Source organism: Oncorhynchus clarkii, chromosome 17, assembly GCF_045791955.1.
Source record: "Oncorhynchus clarkii lewisi isolate Uvic-CL-2024 chromosome 17, UVic_Ocla_1.0, whole genome shotgun sequence".
Classification (NCBI taxonomy): domain Eukaryota; kingdom Metazoa; phylum Chordata; class Actinopteri; order Salmoniformes; family Salmonidae; genus Oncorhynchus; species Oncorhynchus clarkii.
In genome coordinates, this window is record NC_092163.1 from 69,223,070 (window position 1) to 69,241,912 (window position 18,843).

The 18,843-nt window shown below is 45.3% G+C and overlaps 1 protein-coding gene across 3 annotated transcripts in view; it reads left to right on the plus strand.

Moving 5' to 3' along the window:
• Positions 1–18,843, plus strand: part of LOC139371327 (voltage-dependent calcium channel subunit alpha-2/delta-2-like) — a 279,472-nt gene that overhangs the window by 126,867 nt on the left and 133,762 nt on the right. For all 3 annotated transcript variants that reach the window (XM_071111658.1, XM_071111660.1, XM_071111656.1), the window contains exon 4: positions 7,398–7,457. In XM_071111658.1, the coding sequence (XP_070967759.1) occupies positions 7,398–7,457 (60 nt within the window). The remainder of the gene's footprint in view (positions 1–7,397; positions 7,458–18,843) is intronic.

Here is an 18,843-nt window from a genome sequence, read left to right on the forward strand (position 1 = left end):
TACAATAGAAATATGTTATTTTGCTATAGAAATCTGGTGTTCTACTATAGAAATCTGATGTTCTGCTATAGAAATCTGGTGTTATGCTATATTAATCTGGTATTCTATAGAAATATGTTATTCTTTTATAGAAAACTGGTGTTCTGTTATAGAAATCTGGTGTTCTACTATAGAAATCTGGTGTTCTATAGAAATATGTTATTCTTCTATATAAATCTGGTGTTCTACTATAGAAATCTGGTGTTCTACTATAGAAATCTGGTGTTCTGCTATATAAATCTGGTGTTCTACAATATAAATATGTTATTCTTCTATATAAATCTGGTGTTCTACTATATAAATCTGGTGTTCTACTATAGAAATCTGGTGTTCTACAATAGAAATATGTTATTCTTCTATATAAATCTGGTGTTCTACTATATAAATCTGGTGTTCTACTATAGAAATATGTTATTTTGCTATAGAAATCTGGTGTTCTGCTATAGAAATCTGGTGTTCTACTATAGAAATCTGGTGTTCTACAATAGAAATATGTTATTTTGCTATAGAAATCTGGTGTTCTACTATAGAAATCTGATGTTCTGCTATAGAAATCTGGTGTTATGCTATATTAATCTGGTGTTCTATAGAAATATGTTATTCTTTTATAGAAAACTGGTGTTCTGTTATAGAAATCTGGTGTTCTACTATAGAAATCTGGTGTTCTATAGAAATATGTTATTCTTCTATATAAATCTGGTGTTCTACTATAGAAATCTGGTGTTCTACTATAGAAATCTGGTGTTCTGCTATATAAATCTGGTGTTCTACAATATAAATATGTTATTCTTCTATATAAATCTGGTGTTCTACTATATAAATCTGGTGTTCTACTATAGAAATCTGGTGTTCTACAATAGAAATATGTTATTCTTCTATATAAATCTGGTGTTCTACTATATAAATCTGGTGTTCTACTATAGAAAGCTGGTGTTCTTTAGAAATATGTTATTCTTCTATAGAAATCTGGTGTTCTGCTATAGAAATCGGGTGTTCTACTAGTGCTGTGGTGGGTAGGTGGCAGCATGCTGCTTGGTCTGTATAGTAACTGGTCTCTGTGGAAACGGCAGAGCGAGAGACAGACAGACAGACTGCATGCTTAGTGATGAGGAGCGGGGAAATGCAAGAGGAAGTGATATAATTTCCGTTGTGGAGGGAAGGGGAAGATTAGGGGGAAACAAAGGCAGGGATTATCTCTGCACAGGGCTATAATAGCACTACGCACACAGCCTCTGCAGAACGGGCCCGCCACAGGTCTCTTTGGACCACAGAACAGAGACCGGGTCTCCCAACCACACCCGCAGGGTCTTTCTCCCATCCATGCACTTCCTCATTCCAAGCCAGCTCAGAAGAACTACAATGCCCAGCTGCATATGGGAGAGCAACCAGGGACCTGGGATTAAGGGTCATTATTTCTCCTCATTATTGACCTTCATATTGTTGTGTCTCTCTGAGGAGAGAACAGTATGGTCATGTTATCACTGTCCTCTCAGCACAGGAATCAGAACTTCACATTGGATGTCTCTCATTATAGGGCTTAGTCTAATTAGGAGAACATACATGACAATATGCCAATGCGTGAGGTCCACATCAATGCTATGTTCCCACTTGCATTCATTTCAAGGGTGTACAGTACAATGATGCAATCATGTACAGTACAAATATTTTTATTTTTTTATTTCACCTTATAACCAGCTAGGCCAGTTGAGAACAAGTTCTCATTTACAACTGCGACCTGGCCAAGATAAAGCATAGCAGTGTGAACAGACAACACAGAGTTACACATGGAGTAAACAATTAACAAGTCAATAACACAGTAGAAAAAAGAGTCTATATATATTGTGTGCAAAAGGCATGAGGAGGTAGGCGAATAATTACAATTTTGCAGATTAACACTGGAGTGATAAATGATCAGATGGTCATGTACAGGTAGAGATACTGGTGTGCAAAAGAGCAGAAAAGTAAATGAATATAAACAGTATGGGGATGAGGTAGGTAAATTGGGTGGGCTATTTACCGATAGACTATGTACAGCTGCAGCGATCGGTTAGCTGCTCAGATAGCAGATGTTTGAAGTTGGTGAGGGAGATAAAAGTCTCCAACTTCAGCGATTTTTGCAATTCGTTCCAGTCACAGGCAGCAGAGAACTGGAACGAAAGGCGACCAAATGAGGTGTTGGCTTTAGGGATGATCAGTGAGATACACCTGCTGGAGCGCGTGCTACGGGTGGGTGTTGCCATCGTGACCAGTGAACTGAGATAAGGCGGAGCTTTACCTAGCATGGACTTGTAGATGACCTGGAGCCAGTGGGTCTGGCGACGAATATGTAGCGAGGGCCAGCCAACTAGAGCATACAGGTCGCAGTGGTGGGTGGTATAAGGTGCTTTAGTAACAAAACGGATGGCACTGTGATAAACTGCATCCAGTTTGCTGAGTAGAGTATTGGAAGCTATTTTGTAAATGACATCGCCGAAGTCGAGGATCGGTAGGATAGTCAGATTTACTAGGGTAAGTTTGGCGGCGTGAGTGAAGGAGGCTTTGTTGCGGAATAGAAAGCCGACTCTAGAAGGGTCCATGAATGCATCATTGTACTGTACACAATATACTTATCTGTTCTTCTCAGAGAGTAATCGATGATTGATTTATTAATTGACAGTATTTTTTTTAAGTCACTTTAAGTGGCTGGAAATAGTCTAGGGTTAGATTGAGACCAAGTTAGAGGAGGGGTAAAACCCTGCTAATAGGTAGAAAGTAAGACAGATGGAGAGAAAGTGACAGGTTATGTACGGCATATGATGGAGGACAAAGCAGGAGGAAGAGATAAAATAATGGGGGAGACAGAAAGAGAGAGAAAGAGTTAGTCTGAGATGTTTTAAATTCTGGAGCTGAAAGTCCCTCCATCTGTGGTGGTGGTTGTGGGACTGAGTGATTTCTATGATTGACCATAATCCCAGCCCAGTGCTCTTCAGAGACAGACATAATGGACTCTCTCTGCAGACGGACTGCACTCACTCTAACAGGCTCAACTGGCTGGCTGCTGAGGAGGACCACTGGTCCAGTCAGACTGGAGCTTCTCCCCCTACAGGACACAGGGTGATAGGACTCAGGCAAAATACTGCTGACCAACTGGTAGATTTAACCTTATGTGAAGGAAGTGTCTGAATGCTCACTTGGTCACTGGTAAGATTGACAGGCAGGAAGCAGATGTCACTGTGGGGATGTTATCGAACCACCTTTAGCAGTCATGCACAGTGTTAAGGGCCTTATGTTATTGCAGACTACTGTATGTCACCCAGACACAGTGTTTAGAGGTCAATAAACAGGTGTTGAGTGCCGCAATACACTGCCGCCGCAATCACACGGACTAAACACAGTGTGTTTTGTTGAGTGGTCTGTGTAGTGTTGTTTTTCAAGTGCCCTCGAGATCAATCCGGAGAACAATGTGTTGTGCTGAGTGCCCTTATTGTCACACAGGCCGGCTGAGTGGAGGTCTGGACTGGAGGACCCTAACTCACTGCAGAAATCAAACAGGCGGGTGGGCGAGGCAGGCGTTACGGTGTGGTGTGTCGTTTAGTGGGCTCAACACAGCATGACATGGCTGGACCCTGGCATGCTGTCATTCCTCCTAAAATAACACAACTTTGAGTGATTAAACCACTCTCCTCTGGAACAGAGCAAATAGAACAGTTAGGAATATTAAATGTGCTAATCGCCTCTCACTGAGCTGTTCATTATGGCTTTTAAGTTCCACACGTTTAGAAGTGAGAGAGAGACAGAGAGATAGAGAGAGAGAGATCGTGAGAGAGAGATCCTCGGATCCGCCAGGCTTGCAGTAACATCACAGACAAGGACTGAACAAATAGCTCTGATGATCCATCCACCTCTTGTACAGTACAGTAATACTGTCAGCTAGTCGATTATATAGTGTGAAGGGTTGGAGATGTATAGCTGCAGTAAAGCACTCTGTTGGACAGCACACAGTGTTTCTACTGCTTGACCTTGTCTGTAGCATCACCATCAGTGATATAGATGGTGTTAGAGACATTAAAGCAGTGATATTGAAACTGCTGGACTGTGCTGTGTTACAGTAGTTAGACTGGGTCCATGTCTCTGTACTGTGTGGGCCGGCCTGTGCTGTACTGGTCTTATCTGTTCTGTACTGTTCTGATCTCACTATGCTCATCCAGCTGCACTAAGTGGCTTGGCTCCAGCCACCAACATAGATGATATATATATATCCGTTTCTCAGTCTGATTCATGGTCTGTTTGTGTAGCCCATTCATCTGGGCCAACACACAGTAAGGAGAGACACATGAAGACACATGGATGTATTGGAGCAGGGAGGTACTACTTTAAACTGCTAGAGGAGAGATACGGCCCAGAGACATGGAGCCTTACTGAGAGACTGTAAACACAATACTGAAGAAGAAGCCAGAGAAACAGACGACTGAGGAAGAAGCCAGAGAAACAGACGACTGAGGAAGAAGACAGAGAAACAGACGACTGAGGAAGAAGCCAGAGAAACAGACGACTGAGGAAGAAGCCAGAGAAACAGACGACTGAGGAAGAAGCCAGAGAAACAGACGCTGAGGAAGAAGCCAGAGAAACAGACGACTGAGGAAGAAGCCAGAGAAACAGACGACTGAGGAAGAAGCCAGAGAAACAGACGACTGAGGAAGAAGCCAGAGAAAAAGACGACTGAGGAAGAAGCCAGAGAAACAGACGACTGAGGAAGAAGCCAGAGAAAAAGACGACTGAGGAAGAAGCCAGAGAAACAGACGACTGAGGAAGAAGCCAGAGAAACAGACGACTGAGGAAGAAGACAGAGAAACAGACGACTGAGGAAGAAGCCAGAGAAACAGACAACTGAGGAAGAAGCCAGAGAAACAGACGACTGAGGAAGAAGCCAGAGAAAAAGACGACTGAGGAAGAAGCCAGAGAAACAGACGACTGAGGAAGAAGCCAGAGAAACAGACGACTGAGGAAGAAGCCAGAGAAACAGACGACTGAGGAAGAAGCCAGAGAAACAGACGACTGAGGAAGAAGCCAGAGAAACAGACGACTGAGGAAGAAGCCAGAGAAACAGACGACTGAGGAAGAAGCCAGAGAAACAGACGACTGAGGAAGAAGCCAGAGAAACAGACGACTGAGGAAGAAGCCAGAGAAACAGACGACTGAGGAAGAAGACAGAGAAACAGACAACTGAGGAAGAAGCCAGAGAAACAGACAACTGAGGAAGAAGCCAGAGAAACAGACGACTGAGGAAGAAGCCAGAGAAAAAGACGACTGAGGAAGAAGCCAGAGAAACAGACGACTGAGGAAGAAGCCAGAGACAGACGACTGAGGAAGAAGCCAGAGACAGACGACTGAGGAAGAAGCCAGAGACAGACGACTGAGGAAGTAGCCAGAGAAACAGACGACTGAGGAAGAAGCCAGAGAAACAGATGACTGAGGAAGAAGACAGATCATCAGGAAGGAAGGACAGAGAAGGAGGGAGGAACCATTCTTCATATGCAGTGTCATGGACTACATTTGTATTTCCTCATTCATCATGATTCATGTCCTCTTCTCCTTTTTACAATTTCCGTCTCCTTGAAGAGACGTCACAGATAGACAGAGACGTATTGACGGACTACCACCGTTTGGCATTGAAAGGTCCCACTTTAGAAAAACAAGAACTCGTAAAGTCATACTATACATGAAGGGTGAGACAAAAGGTTCTCACTTAGATCTGTTATTGTTTTGCCATATGTGACATAGAGGGCTAACCCTTTAGTCATGTGTTCAGTTCTCAGGCCAATTCAGAGCAGTGTCGAAATCTGGAAGTAATTGTTTAGCCAGCAGCACACTCCACTGTTGATCGCTAATTGAAATCTGTTGGATTACGAACACTCAAGAGTGCCCTTTAGCTAGGTTGACCCCTCCGTTGTATACACAACGCCACACTGTCACACAACTGAGGAAGTTTCCTTTAATGAACTTTGTGGCGATCATTTCATTAGACTAATTAGCTCTGCTGTATGTGTCATTGTTTCACTGGTTCACCTCATTAGTAGTGACTGAATAAAATCTACATTTCATTGTTTCTTAATATAATCCTCATTCAGGTGATTAAGACCCTTATGATCCTGGCATTCAGCTATTGTTTCACTAACAAGGTTAGTGATATCATAAACGGAGTAGGAGGGGCTAGGTCTGGCTAGCTGTGAGTGGGAGGGTCTTGGTGATGGGGGGCTCGGGGGGATGGACCTTCAAACAGAAATAGGACACTATTTTCTCTAACGAGAGTTTATCACTGTCCGTTCTTTAGGAGAGAAGAAAATGTGCTTAGGGAATGTGGTCCCTTTGATGATGTACCAGAAATGAAAGTCCACTTAGTGGGAGTCTAAAAAGGGTTTGTCATTTTCTAGCCCAGGGACTGTGTGGCTGGCTGGCTGACTGACTGACTGGCTGGCTGCCTGACTGGCTGGGTGGATGACTGGTTGGCTGACTGGCTGGTTGACTGGCTGGCTGACTGGCTGATAGGGGACGCAAACCAGATATTTCCCTAGGGGGTTGAAGTGGGAACAGAGAGGAAACCTAGACACAGTACTCAGGCATGGTACCATGCAGACACAGGGAAGAGACTGTCTCTTTAGAGACTCACTCTATTTTGCCATTGGGCGACGAGATATTGTCTGTCGCCCATAAGCATCTACACATAGACAGTAATACTCCATGTTATAATCCCTGTGCAATTAATTATGTCAGACCTATATTATAACTATTAATAGTTATGAACCAAAATGCGAAAAACGTGCACAGAATACGAAAATAAAGCAAGCATCGTTGCACTGAACCCCTTTAGCCACGAAAAGGCATTTGACAAAAATTCCTTGTCCTTTTGGTTTGGAAAAGTGAAATTTTATTCAACATGTTCATGTTATTCAATGGCCCTCACCTTCTCCACTCCAAATGCTAACTGTATTACCCCTTGGAATAACACCGTTGTAATCACAGTTTTTTTCCAACACACTATAGCTAGCCTAAATGTGTCTGGCACCATTTTGCTACAGTACATGGTCTGAAATTGTAGTCATTTAGCTTGCGCCTTACAGAAATGAAAGTCCCCTGACAGTTAGGAGAAATGTGTAAGCCCATTGAGGAGCATGCTGAGCTTGGCACCAGTCACTGCCTCTAGAATTATACAGTCTATGAACAGCACTTAGTTCACTTAGTGTTTTCCCTAGAGAACAGGTTGGCACACACACACAACCACACACTCGGACACCTACCCACTGAACCAGAGGAGCCTTTAACCCTGACCTCTGTATTAACCCTTGACCCTGACCTCTGCTTCATGTGTGTTTCCTGTATAGAGGCTGGCCAGGGAGGCGGAGCAGCTGCAGACAGATTTTCCCTGGCTGGACAGTATCAAGGTAAAGTTAGAACCTCCCTCTCTCTCGCACTCTCTCTCTCTCTTTCTCTCACCTTTTCATCCATATTTCTACCCATCTCTCGCACTCTCTCTCTCTCTTTCTCTCACCATTTCATCCATATTTCTACCCATCTCTCGCACTCTATCTGTCTCTTCATATTTACATTTATCCACCAAAGTAACACAACTTGTATTTTGTTGTCTTTTAAATGTCAATGCTATCAGAATTACAGGCACATGTGCACACTCACATGCACCACCCAGAGTGAAGATGTTTTATGTATGTTTGAGCGTTTGATAATGTCCCACGGCCTGTTTCTACATAATGGTGAATCTGTGTTGTGCCTGTAAGGCAGGTTGAACGGTGTATTTTCCAACACCTGACCTTTAAAACAGCAGACCACTGCTGTTTGTGTGTGTATCTGTATGTGTCTGTTTGTGTGTGTGCTCCACTCATTCTCAGATTTACAAACACACAGATGCCCCCGTATATATACACACACACACTCATTCTCACATCCATCACAAGATACAACAGCGGGGAGTGTGTGTGTGTGTATCTTCTGTCTCCAGGGATACGAGCTAGCTGTCATGGTACACTTCCCACAAATTGATTTTTAACCCCTCGCCTCCCAGGGGATATTTGAGAATAGGCTTTAACTGATTTTAAACAAATTATTATGAGCCATACTTCCCAGCGAAGTCCATTTTTATTCATGGTCGCTTACACTGAAGCTGAAGTTTGGGGGTGGCAGTGCCTGCACCTCTCTCCACCCGCTGTTCCCACCAACCCAGGGTGGTTCTGTCTGTCAGTGCATCTGTCCCCTTCGCTCAGGGCCGGGCAGGACTGATGCCTTCATCTCTGTCTGCCTGTGGCCAGCTGGTCAGCTTTAATGTTGCTCAATCGGATGTGTACCCATGCAGGTAGTTGCATTTGGGTCACAGTGCCCTCACACAGCACACCTGTTCATAGGTAACTGCATCCAATATGGTTTCACCGTCTCTTCAAGTGGAAACGCCAGCTCTCTCCCTTTCCCACTCACTTCCTCTCTCTCTCTTTCTCTCTCTCTCCCATTATCTCTACCTCATCCCTCTGTCTCTCTCCTTCTGTCTGACCCTCACCCCTTCCCCTCCCTCCACCGTTTTTTCATATCTGTCCATGTCTTTAATCAGCCATGAAAACAGTTAGAAAATATCATATTGTTGCAAATACTAATAATGTATTGGAGCTGATTTCATGTGCCTTTATAATTAGACCAGGTAATGAATCTAGGCAGGGGCGACTGGGAAACCATTAAAACAAACTTGTTGCGAGGGGGAGAGGGGGAGGGAGGGGAGAGGCAGATATGCTTTTAGATTTGGTGTGCTTTTCTAATTTCCTTTTGGGTGAACACTCGACTGAATGACACTGTAATTAGATTAGGGGGGCATGATCTTTTGGCATATTAGGAACAGCGCAGAGCATCTTAAACTAACCGGTGGAGCAAGCTGTCAGACTCTGAGAGAATGGTGTTTATGTAAGACAGACAGTAGAATTTGTGTTTGTCTATGTCTGTGTGTGTGTGTGTGTGTGTGTGTGTGTGTGTGTGTGTGTGTGTGTGTGTGTGTGTGTGTGTGTGTGTGTGTGTGTGTGTGTGTGTGTGTGTGTGTGTGTGTGTTTACACTCTGCTACCTACCTGATCTGGCCCATCTTCTATGTTCAATAACACCGGAGACATCATACGACTCAATGATATGGCTGTTCCCTCTTCCTCTGCACTGCTGCTGTCGCATCTGTTTCCGTAACGACAGACCACGCTTCTTTCTTCTTCCTATTGTAACTATGGCGATGGTGCCTGGGTTGGTAATATGATCACCCCGATGGTCCAACATTTTGACTTTTGGACTATTGGTGGTCATAACACCTGTTGCGATGGTCGTTCAGGGTTTTAAATCCAATGGAATTAAATGGTGTGTGAAATAGACATTAAAGTGTTTGATTGCTCCTGATTTCTCAAGGTCATAGGTCATCCTATCTCAGCTCTGTCAGGGTCTCTTTCCAGACCATTAATTTGATTGTATTGTCTCTGGATGCATTCTCTTGGGTCTTTGCTTTTTAGTAGCAGGGCCCCAGGGCTAATGACTACAAGAACCAGCCCCTAAATCATTTCACATTACAGTCATATATACAGATGAAGTCGGAAGTTTACATACAACTTAGCCAAATATATTTAAACTCAGTTTTTCACAATTCCTGACATTTAATCCTAGTAAAAAGTCCCTGTCTTAGGTCAGTTATGATCACCACTTTATTTTAAGAATGTGAAATGTCAGTATAATTGTAGAGAGAATAATTTATTTCAGCTTTTATTTATTTTATCACATTCCCAGTGGGTCAATTAGTATTTGGTAGCATTGCCTTTAAATTGTTTAACGCAGAGTGTCTGCGGGAAAGCTGAGTACGTCGGCATGACTTACTACCATATATGGACGTACGAATTTATAAGGGTAGGTCAAGCCGATGACCTAATTTCAAGATGGCTGCTACCTATATTCCGGTTAGCGTTGTGAAGCATAAACGAAACAAACACAGAATACGTTGATACACATCGAAAGCCGGGACTCCACAGATCATGAGGATATCTTATTTGTCTACCTGTGACCTACCATTATTGATCACCAGCCCGAGAGTCAAAATGTTTATATTATACAATGTTTTCACCAAACAGCAAACATCTTACAAGGTAAGTTTCAATTTGGTCTGTGTTTGAGCTATATATACATGGGGCGTATCAAATGAATCCTTAGGTTGATAGGAACAAATCTAGCCTAATGCCAATATTATCTGATGTATGACTTAATGGCAACATCGAATGTCCACCGAGTGACTATCTCTTTGCGTATCAGGCATCTCTTGGCGCTGTAGGCATCCATTACACAGGGGATTGGCTACTGTGGCACCTTGACAATCTTGTAGCCAATGAGATAATATTTCCAGGGATATGCAGTTGACCTGGGTGGTCTATCAATCCCATTTATTTTTCTTAAATTGTTCACATGTTGTGGAAGCCATCTGATGTGTTTTCAGCTCTAGTCATCAATAATTCACTGAACGTTATCATGACACAAGGCAAGACCCAGATACAGACACAGGAGGCAGATGGTTGCAGTCTTACAATGTTTAATGATCCAAAAGGAGTAGGCAAGAGAATAGTCATGGACAGGCAAAAGGTCAAAACCAGATCAGAGTTCAGAAGGTACAGAGTAGCAGAAAGGTTTGTGGTCACGGCATGGCAGAATGGTCAGGCAGGCAGAATGGTCAGGCAGGTAGAATGGTCAGGCAGGCGGGTACAGAGTCCAGAACAGGCAAGGGTCAAAACAGGGAGGACTAGAAAAAAGAGAATAGCAAAGGCAGGAGTACGGGAAAAGCGCTGTTTAACTTGGAACATACAAGATGAACTGGCACAGAGAGACAGGAAACACAGGGATAAATACACTGGCACAGAGAGACAGGAAACACAGGGATAAATACACTGGCACAGAGAGACAGGAAACACAGGGATAAATACACTGGTACAGAGAGACAGGAAACACAGGGATAAATACACTGGGGAAAACAAGCGACACCTGGAGGGGGTGGAGACAATAACAAGGACAGGTGAAACAGATCAGGGTGTGACAGCAATTGACCATTCATGCCATTGAATAACATCTAATATATTTGATAGTATTTTTACATCTGGAATATACAATGTTGCTATGACTACAAGGCGCTCTTTGTAGAATAACTCCAGTATCAAAACTGCTTGCCAGCTCCTAATATTTTTTTATTTTATTATTATTATTTTTTTACGACCAGATCAGCTTTAAAACTGTAACTCTGTTTATTATCTCTTTCGTGAGATACAGAAAGGTGTTTACATCATCTCATGTTTTGTTACTTTATTATTCTCTTTATTTCATATTCAATACCACCATCAGTGATGCAACGATGCAAGAAAGCACTTACTTGTCAATCACAGGCATAAAGTACAGTAGTTTACCTGTTAATACCACTATTAGTATCAAAAACCAGTGGAGTACTTAAGCAGCTATACTGCATGATAATATCAATGAATCTACCAGGCCTGGTCCTAGACACATGACATATGACATGATGATCTCTGGAGTGGGTTGTCAATCTGATGTGTAAGACATAGGGACATGGTGGAAAGAGACTAGGGGAAAGAAGGAGAGAGGGAAGAGAGAAAGGGAAAGAAGACATCCACTTTCCATCAGAATGTGATGTGGCAGCTGCTATACGTTTGAAATGCATTAGCGCTAATAGCTGTGTCGTTAAGGGAGAGAGAGACTGATGAGTTACCATGGAGAAACGGGGAGAGGGGTGAGTTACTATGGAGAAACATGGGAGAGGAGTGAGTTACTATGGAGAAACATGGGAGAGGGGTGAGAGATGAGAGTCTCAGTGAGAAAGGGAGAGAGAGAAGGTGAGGGCGTGTGGGAGCGAAGGAGATTTGATAGAGAAAGAGAAAGGGAGAAGGAGATAGGCACAGAGAGAAAGAGCCATCTTCCAGGCTTCCATCACCCTCTAATAAATGAAGCCTTTCATCATGGACCATGAAAGTGTGTGTGTGTGTGTGTGTGTGTGTGTGTGTGTGTGTGTGTGTGTGTGTGTGTGTGTGTGTGTGTGTGTGTGCGTGCGTGCGTCTCACAGGATTTTACTGAATAAAGAAACCCGTTTCTCAGTATTCGTAGCATATGCTTTTCTGATTGTATGTGATTGTTTTTGTTTTTGTTTTTTATATCTCAAAGCTCCCACATTTGAGATAAACAAGATTTTTAAAAAAATCCTTTCACTGATTAGGTGCACTTGTGACAGTGACATGATCCAGCCACATTAGTAGAGTTCCCTCAGTGAGCCTGACCCCTAGTGGCGGGGGTAAGATTTGACACTCCGATTTGTTGCACTGACCATGCCAACCCTCCTTATAATGTGTCTATTTGAGATAATTGGCCCTCCAGAGGAAATTATGGAAAATTATTGTGGCGGGCGAATGCCTCTATCAGCCCGGCCCTCAGAGCAGAGCGACCCGAGCGGCTCCCTTAACCAAAGAATACATTAGTTTTATGAGGGCCGTCTTCAAGGGACCACAATCAGGTGAAATAGACGGACACCAAAGGACGCCTCACTGGGATTCTGTTTCTTCTCTCATTTCACCCACATTTTTATTGTTCTTCTTTTCTGTCTTAGTTTTATTTTGTATATACTGTATGTGTTCATCTATGGACAGATTGGGAGAGACAGGAATTCAACGGTCTGTGCAATAAATGTTTTTTTTGTTTCATGTTTTAGTATTTGGTTCTTTCTGAAATAAGACCGTTTTCCTTAATCATATATGATGAGTGTAACTCACATCACCTTGAGGGTGTAAGATGGCGAACAGGTGGATTGTTACGTTTAGTAGGCCAGGGCAGCATACTGCACTAAGTCTGCTACTAAATAAATACTCTCTATAATATTTGAATGTCTATTTCTATGGGTGAATGGGATGTTTTTCTCCTCAGTAATTCTAGCTCTTATATCACTTCCTCCTTTTGTATATCAAATCATCTACATTCCACCATTCTCAGTGACTGCAGAGGCTCTGTCTGAGTTGGGCCAGTTTGTCCTGTTTCAGCACATATGTGAGCCAGTACCCAACCCTTTAAAATAGGGTCTCCATAGCAGGAGCTACAGAGAGCGGGAGGAAGAGTAGGAGGGAGGAGGGGAGTGTGGCTATTGGAACACTTTTTAAATATACCGTATGTATTTTAAACACTGATAAGCATAAACACATTGCATAATCACAAATAAACTGCTTCTATTTTCTTTGTGAGCGTCCACCCCTCGCCCTTCTCTTTCCTGTGGCCATGCTGAGACAGAGGCAGAGCGCTAGCAGGCTGCAGAGCGCGTAATGGAACTTATAAACAGCGTTCTGTTATCGCTGAATCCCGCGCCATGGAACAGTTTCCCATCTTTTCACCACTTGAAGGAAAGGAATGAAAGGAAGGGTGTAGGAGGACGGGAGAAAATCCATCACAATATACAATTTAGCGTTGCTGCCTCCGTATCAAGTGTATCTGATGGTCTGGATGCCTCAGCAGAGAGACATAGACTGGACCCAGTCTTGTTACTATACACAACACTGAGCCGTGTGTGTGTGTGTGTGTGTGTGTGTGTGTGTGTGTGTGTGTGTGTGTGTGTGTGTGTGTGTGTGTGTGTGTGTGTGTGTGTGTGTGTGTGTGTGTGTGTGTGTGTGTGTGTGTGTCTGTTTGCATGTGTGTGTTTGCATGTGTGTGTTTGCATGTGAGTGTGTGAGTGCAATTGCACATGTGTGAGAATACTCTAACCTTGACTACAAGCTTGTACTTTGCACTCATGTGAAACTCATTGATAATATGTACCAATTGGTCAAACAACTGGAAGAATTGGATCATTGCTCATTTAGTAATATGGCACTCCATAGCCACTTCAAACATCAATCTGGATCGTCACCGGTCCAATTCTTCTCCAACTCTTCCTGACCACCTCACCCCACCCCTCTCCTCCACCCTCCATGTCTTTACCTCCTGATCACCTCAGCCCACCCCTCTCCTTCCCTCCACCCTCCATGTCTTTACCTCCTGATCACCCCACCCCTCTCCTTCCCTCCACCCTCCATGTCTTTACCTCCTGATCACCCCACCCCTCTCCTCCACCCTCCATGTCTTTACCTCCTGATCACCTCAGCCCACCCCTCTCCTCCACCCTCCATGTCTTTACCTCCTGATCACCTCACCCCACCCCTCTCCTCCACCCTCCATGTCTTTACCTCCTGATCACCTCACCCCACCCCTCTCCTCCACCCTCCATGTCTTTACCTCCTGATCACCTCAGCCCACCCCTCTCCTCCACCCTCCATGTCTTTACCTCCTGATCACCTCAGCCCACCCCTCTCCTCCACCCTCCATGTCTTTACCTCCTGATCACCCCACCCCTCTCCTCCACCCTCCATGTCTTTACCTTCTGATCACCTCAGCCCACCCCTCTCCTCCACCCTCCATGTCTTTACCTCCTGATCACCCCACCCCTCTCCTCCACCCTCCATGTCTTTACCTCCTGATCACCTCAGCCCACCCCTCTCCTCCACCCTCCATGTCTTTACCTCCTGATCACCTCACCCCACCCCTCTCCTCCACCCTCCATGTCTTTACCTCCTGATCACCTCACCCCACCCCTCTCCTCCACCCTCCATGTCTTTACCTCCTGATCACCTCAGCCCACCCCTCTCCTCCACCCTCCATGTCTTTACCTCCTGATCACCTCAGCCCACCCCTCTCCTCCACCCTCCATGTCTTTACCTCCTGATCACCCCACCCCTCTCCTCCACCCTCCATGTCTTTACCTTCTGATCACCTCAGCCCACCCCTCTCCTCCACCCTCCATGTCTTTACCTCCTGATCACCCCACCCCTCTCCTCCACCCTCCATGTCTTTACCTTCTGATCACCTCAGCCCACCCCTCTCCTCCACCCTCCATGTCTTTACCTCCTGATCACCCCACCCCTCTCCTCCACCCTCCATGTCTTTACCTCCTGATCACCTCAGCCCACCCCTCTCCTCCACCCTCCATGTCTTTACCTCCTGATCACCTCAGCCCACCCCTCTCCTCCACCCTCCATGTCTTTACCTACTGATCACCCCAGCCCACTCCTCCCCTCCACCCTCCATGTCTTTACCTCCTGATCACCCCAGCCCACCCCTCCCCTCCACCCTCCATGTCTTTACCTCCTGATCACCCCACCCCTCTCCTTCCCTCCACCCTCCATGTCTTTACCTCCTGATCACCCCACCCCTCTCCTTCCCTCCACCCTCCATGTCTTTACCTCCTGATCAACCCAGCCCACCCCTCCCCTCCACCCTCCATGTCTTTACCTCCTGATCACCGCAGCCCACCCCTCCCCTCCACCCTCCATGTCTTTACCTCCTGATCACCCCAGCCCACCCCTCCCCTCCACCCTCCATGTCTTTACCTCCTGATCACCCCACCCCTCCCCTCCACCCTCCATGTCTTTACCTCCTGATCACCCCAGCCCACCCCTCCCCCCACCCTCCATGTCTTTACCTCCTGATCACCCCACCCCTCTCCTTCCCTCCACCCTCCATGTCTTTACCTCCTGATCACCCCACCCCTCGTCTCTCCTCCACCCTCCATGTCTTTACCTCCTGATCACCCCACCCCTCCCCTCCACCCTCCATGTCTTTACCTCCTGATCACCTCAGCCCACCCCTCCCCTCCACCTCCATGTCTTTACCTCCTGATCACCTCAGACCACCCCTCTCTTCTCTCCTCCACCCTCCATGTCTTTACCTTCTGATCACCCCAGCCCACCCCTCCCCTCCACCCTCCATGTCTTTACCTCCTGATCAACACAGCCCACCCCTCTCCTTCCCTCCACCCTCCATGTATCCACATCCTAATCACCCTAGCCCACCCCTCTCTTCTCTCCTCCACCCCTCCTCCTTATCCAACTCCCGCTGGCCACCTCAGCCCACCCCTCTCTCCTCCACTCCCCCTCCCTGCCTCCCTCCCTCGCTCACTCTCTGCATCTGCTTTCTCTTCTGCTGCCTGCTTTTTTCTCTCGCTGGTTGCCTTGGTTACCCCACAGTTTGGTCATTTCAGCTTCTTGATTGCAGGCCCGGCTGTAATTTGCGTAAGTATCTCTCTTCAAGGTAGAAATGCTATTTTCTCCATTCTCTTTATTTATTTGTCTCTCTCTCCCTCTCATTCGCCTTCACTCTCTCCCTGACTCCTTCAGTACTCTCATGTAATGTTGTTCTGCTGCTCTGAGAGTGAGAGAGAGAGAGCACAAGTGGTCTCAGACATGCTGTTTCACACTCAACTAAGAGGGCATGAAAGAACTCTTGTTTGGTGAGCCACGGTGCTGTGGAGCGCTGCGTTAGCTGGGGGAAGAGAGAGAGAGAGAGAGAGAGAGAGAGAGAGAGAGAGAGAGAGAGAGAGAGAGAGAGAGAGAGAGAGAGAGAGAGAGTCCCCCGTGCCGTGTCTAAACCCAGCCTATCGATCCCCAGGCCCCACTGGGAATGGCAATCAATAGCCAAAGAAATCCAGCAGGCCACGCTCCGAAGCTCTATTCCCCCATCTCAACACATGCCCAACACCCATGAAATGTTATTTCAGAGAGAGAACCTGCTCCCCCTGGCCCCCTGGTTAGAGAAGGGGTCTATATGAGAACTCTGAACTAGAGAGGTCACCATCATAGAGGACTGGGTTTGGCCTTTTTTATTAAATAATTGGGTCTATCTGTAACGATTGTCTTCCTCTTCTGATGAGGAATGAGATGGATCGGACCAATGCGCAGCATGGTAAGTGTTCATGTTATATTTATTAGAACAGAACCACTAAACAAAACGAAACAGCCCTGTAAGGTGCAGCAACACAAAACAGAAAACAACTACCCACAACCCATATTGGGAAAACAGGCTGCCTAAGTATGGTTCTCAATCAGAGACAACGATTGACAGCTGCCTCTGATTGGGAACCATACCAGGCCAAACACATAGAAATAGAAAACATAGAACACAAAACATAGAATGCCCACCCCAACTCACACCCTGACCAAACTAAAATAGAGACATAAAAAAGGAACACCATCGTGTTTGGTGACACCATCATAGTTTGGGTCCTTATATTGTATATTTGGTCTAATGCCTAGGTATCACCTCTGTGATGTTTACTGTACTAAATTATTATTATTATTATTATATGTATTTATTTATAACAGTATGTAAGACCTCCCTACTGGAACCAGTAGATTGCTGCATGACATTGTTTGATGATGGCATGGTTACCTTCCCTTAGGTCCTGTGAGGCGGCAGGTACACTAGCCTAGCGGTTAAGAGCGTTGGGCCAGTAACCAAAAGGACGCTGGTTCAAATGCCCTTGAGCAAGGCACTTAGCCCTAACTGCTGTGTCGATGCGGACGTATATGTCTTGAGGAAGGTTACTGTCTGATTTGAATGTCTGAAGCATTGTGAAGCATCGTAGGGGACAGCAAGGCATCTAATGGAAATGATTACATGGTCGACAATAACAGGTTTGTCTCTGCCATCGCTGATGGTTGAGTGGCCACTCTCAGTCAACCTCTGAAGAGGGGGTGGCAGCACACTGGCCCTCAAGCCTTCAATCTGTATCCGGTTGTCCTGAAGAATAAGGAACCGTGAAGCTGTTTTCAGGATAAGTGGTGTTCTACTGTTAAACAGAGGTTCAATATGAAGATGCCATGTGATTGGCTAGGGCAGATCCAAATGCACTGTAAGGTGGCTTGTGATTGATCACTGCTGCCTGGTGAGATTGCGGACTGTACGGTGCCAGGATCCACCATGTCACGCTGATAGATGGAGGATTGGATTGCCTCCTAGGTTACTAGAACCCCACCTGATCCCTGTGTTAATATTGTTACGGTCTGTTTATCTTATTTGTCTTTATTTGTTGTTAGAGCGTCTCCTTCCTGCCTCTCCTGTGCTGATCAGATTGGGGCTTGTTTGGGAGGCGTTGTGTGCATGTGTTATGTTGGATAGGCCCTTTATCTGTCAGTGTGTCCATGCTGTGTGGCGATGCTATCGTGGCTAAAGCCAGCTCCTCAATGGAGCCATGTCAGCCAACAATGGGGATCTGCATTACCCAGAGCGCAGTGGTACAAAGCGTCCACTCCTTATCGCAGGATTGGAATATTCAAAGACTGATTTAACTGCTTTTTACTGAAGGGATCTGACAGCCACTGAAAGAGAGGGAGGGAGGGAGGGAGGGAGGGAGGGAGGGAGGGAGGGAGGGAGGGAGGGAGGGAGGGCATAAAAGGTTGCTTAGAGGAAATAAGTGTATTAAGGCTAGCATTAAAAGAAGGGCAGTCTGCACTATTGAGCATGGATTAAGACATAGGCCATTGTAACATAAAAGAGGTTATGGAATGCACAGCATATTCATTCGATTTTTTTCAACCACTATGGTTTTAGGTCACATAATGGAAAAACAAAATGGTCTCTCTTTTTCTGTTCTTTTCTCTTTTCCCTTTGTGTTTTTCCTTACCTTATTCCTGTATCTGTACAACTGCAGACCATCTTTCACTCAGGGCTTTTGAAGTTAATGTGCAGTTAGAGAAGTCCTACCTTTATGTGTGGTGAGACAAAAGACGTTGATGTGGTGCGCATGGAGAATGCATCATTTTCACAGTGTATTTGAGCTGTAAACTTAGGGCAGATTTGTTTATTGGCATACAAATGAACATCTACATGAAGCTATGTGTGGACACCATGGTCGCAGAAGCTCCCTAATAGCGTAAAAGCCCAAAGACACTCAGCATGCCAATGAGAGA